A 12767-nucleotide genomic window follows, 5' to 3' on the forward strand; every position below is an offset into this window, starting at 1 on the left:
TTTCTGTCACTCGGTTAAATAGGAGATTTTAATAAGATTTTAAATAAGAGACCATAGCTTTTACTACAATGAGAAGAGAATTTAATTAGGGACGGTAGAATTTTTCAAAAGTACTATAAAAATAATTTTTTTATTTTAATAAAAATTGTTGGATATTTATTTAGTGTATTTGTATTTATTGTATTTGTATTCATTGTGCCATAAACAATTTACAGGCAGTATCGACGTGGTGGCGCAATCAGTATCCGTAGGCGACAATCTCTTCAGTATGCTGCAAGATTTTCGTCCGCCCGAGCAGCGTAGTCCATCATCGGATTTTATGCGCCGAGTACAGGATGTCCAGTCACCGGACGCTGATGAAGTTTGTGGACCAACCGGAAACAGTCCGAAACTGCGACTGAAGCTGAATCGATTGTGGGGCGGAAAACCGCCACGAGGCTCTGAAGAAACTTGCACCAGTCCCGTGATTTCGGCCGACGTCGAGGAGAGACACAGAAGACGGGCATTCGCTCATTACGACTGTCAATCATTCACTGCCAATTTAGGTTACGCTGCCAAATTACGAGGTATCTTACTAGCCAGAAGAAGGAACACTGCCACCGGAGCATCGGCCGCGAGTTCCTTACGATCGTCGACTCCTGACGAGGCACCCGAGGAGGACACGGGAGATGGAAAAGGTATTTTCCATTCTTTCTCTTCAGGATTGGCAAAAAAAATTTTACTTTCTTTTTCCCTCACTTTTCCCTGATTTCCAGACGAAATTTTGATTTTTTCCCTGATCCTAAAGAATATTCTTTAGCAATTAATTAATTAATCAATAAATATGATTAGATACTGAGAAAAATGTTCTAATACATTTATTTGAGAATTTCTTTCATTGTAAAATTATTCGAAAACATCAATAACAATAATTAAAATTTTTCGAAACATTCAAAATTCAAACATTTTTTACATTCAAAAAATTATAAAAATAAAATAAATAATTCATTGAATAACTGAATGTTTCTTAAAATTCAATATCCATAAAAAATTTTATCAACAAATTTTTAAAAATAATTAAATTCTTTCTGTAAATTAAAAAAAAATTTTCTACGAATAAATGCAATTTTCTATCATTTTATTTAAAATTGTACAAAAAATAATTGAAATTCCGCGATAAGTTTTGTTTTCTATGAAAATAATTGAATTCTTGCAACGAATTTTATTAAAAAATTTTTTAAAGAATTGAATTCCTGTGAATAATTATATTTGCGATAATAATTGAATTCCAGATTTCTTGTGAAGAATTTTATTCAAATTCCTTTAAATAATTGAATTTCTCAGAATTTTTTAAAATTCTTTGAAAATAATTAAATTCTATCGAGAAATTTCATTAAAAAATTGAAAATAATTAATATCTGACGAAGAATTATATTAAATTTGTTTTTAAATACCTAATTGAATTCTTGTGAAAATGTTTATTTTTGAAAAGAATTCATTTTGAATTTAAAAACTTTTTAGAATTGAATTATTTCTAAAAATTCTTGTTATAAAGCTTTTAATATTCAATTATTTTCCTAAACTTTAATAGAAATTCGTTTTTTATTCAATTATTACGAAAATTCTTCAAGAATTTCAATTATTTAAATACAAAAATAAATAATTTATTACATCATTGAATTTTTCTGGGAACTGAAATCTTATAAAGAATTTTATTAACAAAATTTTTTAATATTTGAATTTTTTCGATGAATTTTAATAAAATTTTTAAGAATAATTGCACTATTCGAAAAATAATTGAAATTCTGCGATGAGTTTTATTATTTATTTTTTAAATAATTGAATTCCTATGAAATTTTTATTATTTACGAAAATAATTAAATGTTTGAGTAGAATTTGATGAAAATTTTTTTTAAATATTTATAAAGATAATTGAAATCTTGACGAGGATTTATAAACAATTTTTGAAAATAATTGAATTTGTGGGAAGAATTTTATTCATTTTGAAAATAATTGTATTCTTGTAATGTGAATATTGGTTATTTATGAAAATAATTGAATTATTGCAAAGAATTTTATTAAAATTCCTGAAAATAATTGAATTTCTGTAAAGATTTTTGATATTTGTGAAAATAATTGAATCCCTGAAAAGAATTATAATATTTATGAAAATAATTGAATTTTAGCAAAGAATTTTATTAAATTCCTGAAAATAATTGAATTTCTGTAAAGATTTTTGATATTTATAATAAACATTGAATTGACAAAAATTTTTGAAAATAATTGAGATTTTGCCAAACATATGAAAAGATTTTTAAAAATAATTGAACTTCTGTGAAAAATTCTATTAGTTTTGAAAATAATTGAATTTTACAAAGAATTTTATTAAATTCCTGCAAATAATTGAGTTTTTCTAATGATTTTTGATATTTATGAAAATAATTGAATTTGGAAAGAATTTGATTAAAATTCCTGAAAATAATTGAATTTCTGGGTCGAATTTTATTTTTATCAAGATAATTAAATTCTTTCGAAGAAGAAGAAAGAAAATTTTGATGAAAATAGTAGACATTGAAAATGATATTGAATTGATGAAATTTTTTAAAAATAATTGAAATTTTGACAAAAATCTTAAAAAGGTTTTTGAAAATACTTGAATTACTGGGAAAAATTCAATTACTTTTGAAAATAATTGAATTCTTGTCATTGCAAGAATTCAATTTTGGTTATTTATGAAAATAATTGAATTTTGCAAAGAATTTTATTAAAATTCCTGAAAATAATTGAATTTTGCCAAAAATTTCATTAAAATTCCTTAAAATATTTGAATTTTGCCAAGAATTTTATTAAAATTTTTGAAAATAATTGAATTTTGGAAAAGAATTTAATTATTTATAAAGATAATTGAAATTTTGACGCGAATTTTCAAAAAGAATTTAATTATTTATAAAGATAATTGAAATTTTGACGCGAATTTTCAAAAAAAAATTTAAACATAATTGAATTTTTACGAAGAATTTTATTGCTTTTGAAAATAATTAAATTTCTGCAATAAAATTCGTATCTTTTCCAAAATTCAATTTTTTTTTAGTGTTTTTAACGAAGACTCTTCTATGAATCCATTATTTTCATAATAATAAATTAAATATATTAATAAATTGAACTAATTTCAGAAGAGGTTGAATTATTAAAAATTTTCAAAAAGCTAAGTTCTTTAAAATTTCTAATCAAATTCTTTCTAATTTGAAATTTTCTGAAATTTCTAATCAAATTCATTCAAAATTGAAATTTTCTGAAATTTTAAGTTGAATCAAACAAAAAAGACAGAAATTCAGAATTTTCTTATGATTTTAAAAAATTTAATTCTTTTTAATACTCTTCATAAAAATCCCTGACTTTTTCCTGATTCCTCTGACAAATTCTAATTTCCCTGACTTTTCCCTGACCTGTGGCAATTCTGTTAGAGGACTCTCTGATTTGAATTGTTTCTTTGATTCGATTTAATGAATTCGTGGTGAAACATCTGCGCATAAAATAGACGAGGACTAATTAATTGTCAATTATTTCAGGTAATGATTTGCTCGAATCGTGTCCATTCTTTCGAAACGAAACTGGCGGAGAGGGTGAAAGAGAAGTTGGATTAACTCGATGTCCAAATACAAATGGCATTCACAGGCCACCCATGGCCTATGGTGTTTCTGTCTTGGAGCCACCACCTGGAGAAACTCTCTGGAAACACACCTGTCCTCTCCAAAAAAGGCTTATGCCAATTGAAAGCGTCGACGATGGTGCTTACTATTATCGTCGATATTTTCTCGGTTAGTGTATACAATTCATGCAATTCATACACAATTCATACAATTCCCAATTTTTTATTATTCGCAATTCTTTTCTTTATTTTTATAATAATCTGCATTGTGAAATTTCGAATGCGACACACGAGTATCCAGCTGTCGGCTGATGCTGAACCAGAATTTATATTACCAAAAAAAAATGTTACAAAAAAATGTGACGCACTTCGAAGAAAGTATTTTAGTTTCATTAAAAAAATTAATTATTCAAATTTTTTTGTAGGTCAAGAACATCAAAACTGGTTCGGAATGGACGAGCAACTTGGTCCAGTCGCGATTAGTATTCGAAAGGACGGAACTCAGTATCGAATAATTGTCCGTACCACGGAGTTGTTGACACTTAGAGGAACAATTCCCGAAGAGGCTTTAGGAATAAGACAACAGGGGAAAATACCAACGAGGGAACTTTTAGAGTTGGTTGCCCCGGAGGTGCAAATGAATTGCCTACGATTGGGAACACCGAGCTCTGAGCCGGAAGTCGCCAATGTCGATGAACACGGCCTCACCAGCAGGTACAAAATCGGCGTTCTCTACTGTCGTGCAGGACAAAGAACTGAAGAGGAAATGTACAATAATCAACACGCCGGTCCTGCATTTCTCGAATTTTTAGACACAATTGGTAATATTATTTATTTGTTGTCATTCATAATACAATTTTTAACTGAGGAATCAAACTAGGTCCGTAAATTTGCTTCAAGTCTGTAAAAGTTAATCTTTTTTCGAAAAAAGGTCCGTAAAGTTCGCAATTTGATTAAAAAGGACGAAATTTGTAAATTCTATGTTTTATTTTTGAGAATTTTAGAAAAATTAAAAATAATTACAGAAATTCAATTATGTTGAAATTTTTTTTTAAATTCTTGGCAAAATTTCAATTATCTTTAGAATTAATTAAATTCTTCTCCGAAATACAATTATTTTCAAAGATTTTAATTAAATTCTTAGTGAAATTTCAATTATCTTTAGAAATAATTAAATTCTTTTCCAAAATTCAATTATTTTCAAAAATTTTAATAAAATTCTTAGCAAAATTTCACTTTATCATTATAAATAGAAAAAATCTCTAAAATTCAATTATTTTAAAAAATTTTAATAAAATTATTGTCAAAATAATAAAAATTTCTCAGGAATTCAATTATTTACAAATTTTTTATAAATTTCTTTGCAATCATTCAATTATTTTCAAAAGTATAATAGAAATTTTCGCAGAAATTCAAGTATTTTCAAATTTTTTTTTTTAATTTAGTCAAATTTTCAATTATTTTAAAAAAAAATTTCTTATTTCAATGATTTTCGGTATCTACTATTTTAATAAAATTTCCTAAGAAAAGTCAATTATTTCAAAAACAAAATTTTAATAAAATTCTACGCAAAATTCAATTATTTTCATAAATGAGCAACATTCATCACAAGAATTCAATTATTTTCAAAAAGTAATAAAATTCTTCGCGGAAATTCAATTATTTTTAAAAATTAATAAAATTGTTCGCAAAAATTCAATTATTATCAAAAATTATTAATAAATTCTCGTCAAGATTTCAACTATCTTTATAAATAGCAAAAATCTTCGAAATTCAATTATTTTCAAAAGTTTTAATAAAATTCTTGTCAAAATTTCAATTATTTTCAAAAATTTTCCTCAGTTTCTGTAAAAATTTTAGATTAAATTGATTATTAAATGATTTACAGCACGAATTCTTAAAAATAATTGAATTTTGAAAAGGTTTCAAATTAAAATCTTTGAAAATCTTAATTTTTCATATTTTTGAATAAACAATTCTGTGGAATTAATTTTTTTGAAAAAGTTTAATTGCGGACTTTTTTTGAAAATGATTTGAAGTTTTTAATTTTTTAATGTAAATTTAATTGAAGAGTTTCCGAATAATTAAAATTTTGTAAAATTAAATTATAAACAAATAAATTTAAAAATTCTCAAAGAATTTTTTCAAAAATTTTAAAAAATAATTCATTTATCGAAAAATTTGAGTTAAAAACACTAAAAAAAATTGTTATGTTTGGAGAAGTTACAAATTATTGCAGAAATTGAATTATTTTCAAAAATTTTAATAAAATTCAATGATTTTTTATATATCTACTATTTTAATAAAATTTTCTAAAAGAATTCAATTATTTAAATAAATTTTGATAAAATCCTTCAAACACATTCAATTATTTTTATAAATTTTTGAAATTTTCACAGAAATTCAATTATTTTCAAAAATTTTAATAAAATTGTTCTCAAGAATTCAATTATTTTTCATAAATAACAAAATTATTCTCAGGTATTAAATTGTTTATAATACAATTTTAAATTAATTCCTCAAATAATGAAATTATTCTTAAAAATTTTATTAAAATTCGTCCATAGAATTTAATTACTTAAAAGTTTGTTTGTCCGTAAAGTCCATATTATTTTTAAATACTTTCACTGGTTCGAGCCCTGTTAACTCTATTAATTGTTTTTCTTTTTTCGATTTTTACACGATTTTTTTGCACTTTGATTCCTTTGTTTATTGTTTTCCCATATTATTATCGTTTTGATCTCTCTACATTGTTGGAAGAGAAAGAAAGAATGAAAAAAAAAATTAAAAGAAATTCCTTTCTTTCAGGCCAAAGAGTAAGACTGCGTGGATACGAGGGTTTTAAAGCGGGTCTGGACACGAGAACTGACTCGACGGGAACTCACGCGGTCGTCGCAAATCACCGTGGAGCGGAAGTTACTTTTCACGTTTCCACGATGTTGCCCTTCACGCCAAACAATAGACAGCAGCTGTTACGAAAAAGACACATCGGAAACGATATAGTCACGATTGTCTTCCAAGTGAGTTTTTTTTTTTTTGCGAAAATTTTCAATTTCAACAAGAAAATGCTTCTTTCAATTTTAGAAGAAGTAATATTTTTTTTAATATTTAAAAGTACTATTAGCAAAAAATGTACAGTGTTTGTTTTTTTATTTTAGGAACCAGGAGCATTGCCCTTCAGTCCAAGGAGAATACGTTCGCAATTTCAGCACGTTTTTATTATAGTACGTGTTACAAATCCCTGTTCGGAGAATACTCAATATACTGTCGCAATTTCGAGAAATAAGGAGGTGCCTATTTTTGGTCCACCAGTACCTGTTGGCGCTTCATTTCCCAAAGGGAAGGCTTTCGCCGATTTTATCCTTGCCAAAGCGATTAACGGAGAAAATGCAGCGCACAAGTAATTTTCTTCTACTTTAAATATTGTCACAGATTAATCTCTGTGCATTAATTTTTTTAATCTTCACTCAGGGTTACCACAAGTCAAGGAAGTCAGGGAAAAATTATATTCCCGTAGAATTTTCAAATAAAAATTGAATTAAAAAATTTAATTTCAGTTCAAATTTTAGATACTAATAATCAATTATTATTGAATATTGAAAACATTATAGTATAAATTTTTAGTAATAGGTCAGGGAAAAATTTTAAATTTTGTCTGAAAATCAAGGAACAGTTAGAGAAAAACAAGATTAAATTTTTGTGGTAACCCTGTTAATTTTTTTATTTTCTCCTTTTTTCTTTTTATATTTTCATATTTATATCTGTATTTAATTCACTTATTTTTCTTTGACAATAGGGTGGAAAAATTTGCGACGATGGCAACGAGAACGAGATTGGAATACTTGAGAAATTTAGCAACGAAATACTCATCGTCATCAATGGTTGACACTGGACAGAAATTTTGTAAGTTGTAGTTTATTAAACGAAAGTTTCAAGAAATGGGGAAATTCTTTAAAAAAAAGGATTTCTTTAAAAAAAATACGATTTTCTAATTTTAAATTTATTTTCAGCAATGCTTTCATTTAGCAGTAAAAAGAAAGCAGTTGTACGACCTCGTCTGCCGTGTGATGCCTCGCAACGTGGTGCGATATGCTGGCAAGTTATTCTCGAGGACAGCAATCAAAGTACCGATTGCTATCTTGGCGTGAGCATCGATTCCATCGTACTTGTTGAAGAACACTCGCGACAAATAGTCTTTGTTACACCCTGCGTGGGAGTTCTCGGATGGCACGCCCAAACCAATAGGTAATCTATTTCGATTTTTCAATCGAAACAACTATTTTTAACATTCTCCTCTAAGCGCAACCTAACTAAACTAACAAAACTAACTAAAATTTTCCAATTTTCATTAACAGAGCAAATGAAATGTTCGATTTCAGTTTGAGACTTTACTACCATCAGGGCGAATGTATAACGATACATGTGCGTGGTGATTGTGGCGAACGCGATGAATTGATGGAAATTGTGGCCCGATTGCGAGCAGTGACTCAAGGATCGCCAGCCTCGGAGTTGTCGTTGAAGAGAAATAATTTGGGACAATTGGGATTTCATGTTCAGCCGGATGGAGTTGTGACACAAGTGGAGGGAATGGGTTTCGCTTGGCAAGCGGGTCTCAGACAAGGTTCGAGACTCGTGGAAATTTGCAAGGTCGCCGTTTCAACTTTGAGTCATGATCAAATGGTCGATCTGCTGAAAACGAGTTTGCAAGTTACCGTCACAGTCATTCCGCCATCCAGCGACGGTAGTCCACGAAGGTGAGATTTTTCACTTCCTAAATAATTCTACTCTATTGGATTAATTATACAAATTTGAAAAATTTTCAATCAAGGTGCTTCGATAATTCCATGAACAGAGTTGCTACAGGACAGGGAAAAAATTAGGGAATTCAGGGAAAAGTCAGGGATTTTTATTAGAGTACTGGAAAAAAATTGAATTTTGGAGAAGATACAAATGATTGCAGAAATTCAATTATTTTCAAAAGTAATAAAATTTTTCTGGAAATTTTTACTGGAAAAAATTGAATTTTGGAGAAGTTACAAATATGTAATTGCAGAAATTCAATTATTTTCAAAAGTAATAAAATTTTTCTGGAAATTTTTACTGGAAAAAATTGAATTTTGGAGAAGTTACAAATATGTAATTGCAGAAATTCAATTATTTTCAAAAGTAATAAAATTTTTCGCAGAAATTCAATTGTGTTTAAAAATTGAAAAAAAAACTCTCGTCAAAATTTCAATTATTTTTAAAATTAAATAAATTCTTCTCCAAAATTCAATTATTTTCAAAAATTTTAATATTAAACAAAAAATTAAAATTAAATTAAAAAATTAAACAAAAAATTTGATAAAATTTTACACAAACATTCAATTATTTAAAATAGTTTGCATATATTTTTTCGAAAAAAATCAGATGTTTTAAAATTTAGCATTAAAATCTTCCAATAAGTAATTAAATTATTTTTATAAATTTTAAAATTCCTTTCAGGAATTTAATTTTTTTCTTAAGTACTAAAACCATTCAGAGGAAGTCAATTATTTTCATAAATAACAATATTCATCACAAAAATTCAATTATTTTCGAAAGTAATAAAATTCATGGCAAAATTTCAATTATTTTTCCAATGAATTCGATTATTTAAAAACAATTTCTACAAAATTCTACACAAATATTCAATTATTTTCTAAAATAATGAAAATTTCAACGAAATTCAATTATTAAAAATAGAATTTGCATAAATTTTTTTGAATAAAATCAATTGTTTGAAACTTTTTCTATTTTTTGCAAAAATTCAATTATTTTCATAAATAATAGAACTCATTGCAGAATTTCAATTATTTTTAATACAATTTTAATCGAATTTTATTATTTACGGAAATAATTCAATTTTTGCAACGAATTTTATTACATTTCTTTTAAGTAAATGAAATCCTGTTAAAAAATATAGAAATTCGTCCTAGAAATTCAATTATTTTCAGGAATTTTAATAAAATTCTTTGCAAAATTCAATTATTTTCAGAAATTTTTATAAAATTCTGTGCAAAATTCAATTATTTGCTCGAATTTTGATAAAATTCTTTACGAAATTGAATTATTTTTATAAATAATCAAAATATATCAGAAGAATTCAATTATTTTCAAAAAATTAAATAAAATTTGTGTCAAAATTTCAATTATTTAGAAAAAATTTTCTTATTTAAATGCTTTTCAATATCTACTATTTTAATAAATTTTCCCAAAAGAATTCAATTATTTTTAAAAAATTTTGATAAAATTTGACGCAAAGTTCAATTATTTTCATAAATGACCAATATTCATCAAAAGAATTCAATTATTTTCGAAAATTAATAAAATTCCTTGAAGAAATTTAATTATTTTTAAAAATTGTTTATAAATTCTCGTCAAGATTTCAATGATCTTTATTATTTTTATCTTTATTTTTTAGGAAAATAATTGAATTCTTGCAACGAATTTTTAAAGAAATTTTTTTAAATAATTGAAATTCTGTGCAAGAAATTTTTGAAAATAATTACATTTTTCGAGGAATCAATTTAAAATTGTAATAAAAATAATTGAAATTCTGTGAAAAATTTTATTTTTTATGAAAATAATTAATTCTTGCGAAAGATTTTATTAAAAATTTTGTAAATAATTTAATTTTTTTTTGAAAAGTTGTTGAATTGCAAAAAGGTTTGAATTTGAAATTTTTTGTAAATCTTAATTCTTATGGAGTTGTAATAATGATTAAATATTTATTTAATAATCGCAGAATATTCTTTAGGGTCAGGGAAAAAGTGAAAATTTTGTCTGGAAATCAGAGAAAAGTTAAAGAAAAACAAAATTAATTTTTTTGTGGCAACTCTGACGAAGGAACTGTTTTTTCGACCGAATTTTGATAATTCCATGAAGGTTTTTGCTCCTTTTTTCGGCTTTTTCGGCTTCTTCATGAAATTATTGAAGTAGGTAATTTTTAATTTATAAAGAAATTTTTTTCGATTTCTTTATATTTTTCTTTATTTTCTTTATAAATATTATAATGGAAGGAAAAACTATTTCAAAGGAAATTTTTAACTTTTATTGTAACTTTTTAATTAACTGTTACTGATTCGTTTTCTTTCGCTCTTTCGCAGAGGCTGCACTTTACAGAAATGTCAATATTTATCGGGGAATTATGAGGGTGAATATGAGAACGTAACGACCACTGAAAACACACCCACGCAGCAGACGACAATTGCCCAGCAGAAGAGGTACGACAGGTCATTCAGTCCTCCGAGATCGAGCAACAGTTCTGGTTACGGGACCGGTTCAAGTTCGAGGTCGTTCAACGATCCACGGTTTCCCCTGGAGGGAACCATGACCAGCAGCAGCAGTGGACACAGTAGCGCTGACGATCGATGGTGAGTTTCCTCAGAAACAAAAAAGGAAATTGAGAATTCAATCATTTTTTCTGTAATATTTTATACTGAAGAAATAAAAAAATGTTACCTCATAAAATTCTTTTTTGGAATTTTTTATTTTACTTCATTGTGAAACATTCATCCTCGAGCGTTAATGCTTCGAAAAATCTGTTGCTGCTCAGAGAGCCGTTGATCGTTGAACAAAATTGCCATTATTTGTGACGTCCTCGAAAAAAACGTTGATTCTTAATAAATTAATAATAAACTTATAATAATAAAAATATAATAAAAAATAATAAACAAAAAAAATAATAAAATAAAAAATATAATAAAAAAACCTCGTTTATAATTTTTGGAGTAAAAATACAGAATTTTTCTTGAGAGCGCGTCACATTTAAAAATGCAAATTGTAGTTTAAGTTAAAAATGATGTTTAGTAAAATAAAAAATAAATTTTACTAACAAAGGGAAATTGACAAATTTTTTGAAGGTATGAACTCCTGGAGCCTCAGGATCAGGATCATCGTCGGGACGAGACTCCACCCCCTTTGCCAGCGAGGCAAAATTACCAGCTCGGCACTCCAAAAGGTACTCCGGGTCTGAAGAAGGAATCACACTACTCGACGGGGAAGCAATTTCTCGACTCAGTGAGGCATCACAATCACGATCATTTTGCAAAAGAGTCGAATTACGTTTCGCCGAGAGCACTTCAGGAGAATATTCGACAGGAAACTTACCAGCGACTCGAGAATTCTCATCGTAGTCCCGACGTTCGAAATCAGGATCATCGCAGTCCTGACGTTCGAAATCAGGATCATCGCAGTCCTGATGTTCGAAATCAGGATCATCGCAGTCCTGATGTTCGAAATCAGGATCATCGCAGTCCCGACGTTCGAAATCAGGATCATCGCAGTCCTGATGTTCGAAATCAGGATCATCGCAGTCCCGACGTTCGAAGTCAAGAACATCGCAATCAGGAGCATCGTATCTACGAAATTCGAAATCACGATCCTCGTAATAATGTCGAGCGACGTAACGATTCCCGAAGTCACGAAATTCATCACAATCACAATCACGAAATTCGTAATCAAGAGCACCGAAATTCGGAGCACATTTCCCAAAGTTATGTGAAGCAACAAAAGGAAAAGTACGAAGTAAAGGAGAGTGCTTACGCGTCGCAGCGGGAAATTCACAAGAATGAATTGCATTCGCATCAGAAACTTGGTGTATCAACTTCACTGCCTTTGGTCCAAAATTCCAGTTACAGTGTCGCCAAATCGGGGAGTAATAATAATTTAATTCGATACAATGAATACGAGCAGTACAACAATGAGACGAAAGCGGATCGCAATTCAAAGTATGAGATTTATGAGGAGAAACGAACGAAGCACGAGGAGGAGGTGGTGAGACAACGGGAGAAGCGAACTGGTTATGATTTTGAAGAGACCTACGAGAGACGGGGCAGTAAATATGAATCTGATTTGATTAGAAATGAATTGAGGTTTAATGAACAACAGAGTGCGGAGGGGAAGCATGAAGATCATGAGCACGTGCGTGACACTAAACGGTATCATGAAATACCGCATGAATTTAAAGTTGGGGATAAGGTCACTTGTCTGAAGACGACAATGTCGGAAAGACCCGTTCCGCATAAGGTGAGTAAAGAGATTTTTTTTAATTTAAATCTTGGGACCTTTTTTTGTATATTCGAAATTTCGGATTCACAGAGTTGCCACAGAACAGAAA

The 12767-nt window shown here is 28.0% G+C and overlaps 1 protein-coding gene across 6 annotated transcripts in view; it reads left to right on the forward strand.

The window, feature by feature from the left end:
- The window catches only part of LOC122511502 (signal-induced proliferation-associated 1-like protein 2), a 98692-nt gene that overhangs the window by 80012 nt on the left and 5913 nt on the right, over positions 1-12767 (forward strand). For 4 of the 6 annotated variants that reach the window (XM_043626783.1, XM_043626781.1, XM_043626784.1 and 1 more), the window contains 10 exons: positions 216-677; positions 3549-3797; positions 4054-4449; positions 6437-6648; positions 6787-7028; positions 7425-7531; positions 7639-7873; positions 7984-8382; positions 10756-11022; positions 11512-12676. In XM_043626783.1, the coding sequence (XP_043482718.1) occupies positions 216-677; positions 3549-3797; positions 4054-4449; positions 6437-6648; positions 6787-7028; positions 7425-7531; positions 7639-7873; positions 7984-8382; positions 10756-11022; positions 11512-12676 (3734 nt within the window). The remainder of the gene's footprint in view (positions 1-215; positions 678-3548; positions 3798-4053; positions 4450-6436; positions 6649-6786; positions 7029-7424; positions 7532-7638; positions 7874-7983; positions 8383-10755; positions 11023-11511; positions 12677-12767) is intronic. The other 2 variants (XM_043626785.1, XM_043626786.1) reach the window with 1 other exon arrangement.

The sequence above is a fragment of the Leptopilina heterotoma genome, unplaced genomic scaffold (genome assembly GCF_015476425.1).
Source record: "Leptopilina heterotoma isolate Lh14 unplaced genomic scaffold, ASM1547642v1 Lhet_83, whole genome shotgun sequence".
Classification (NCBI taxonomy): domain Eukaryota; kingdom Metazoa; phylum Arthropoda; class Insecta; order Hymenoptera; family Figitidae; genus Leptopilina; species Leptopilina heterotoma.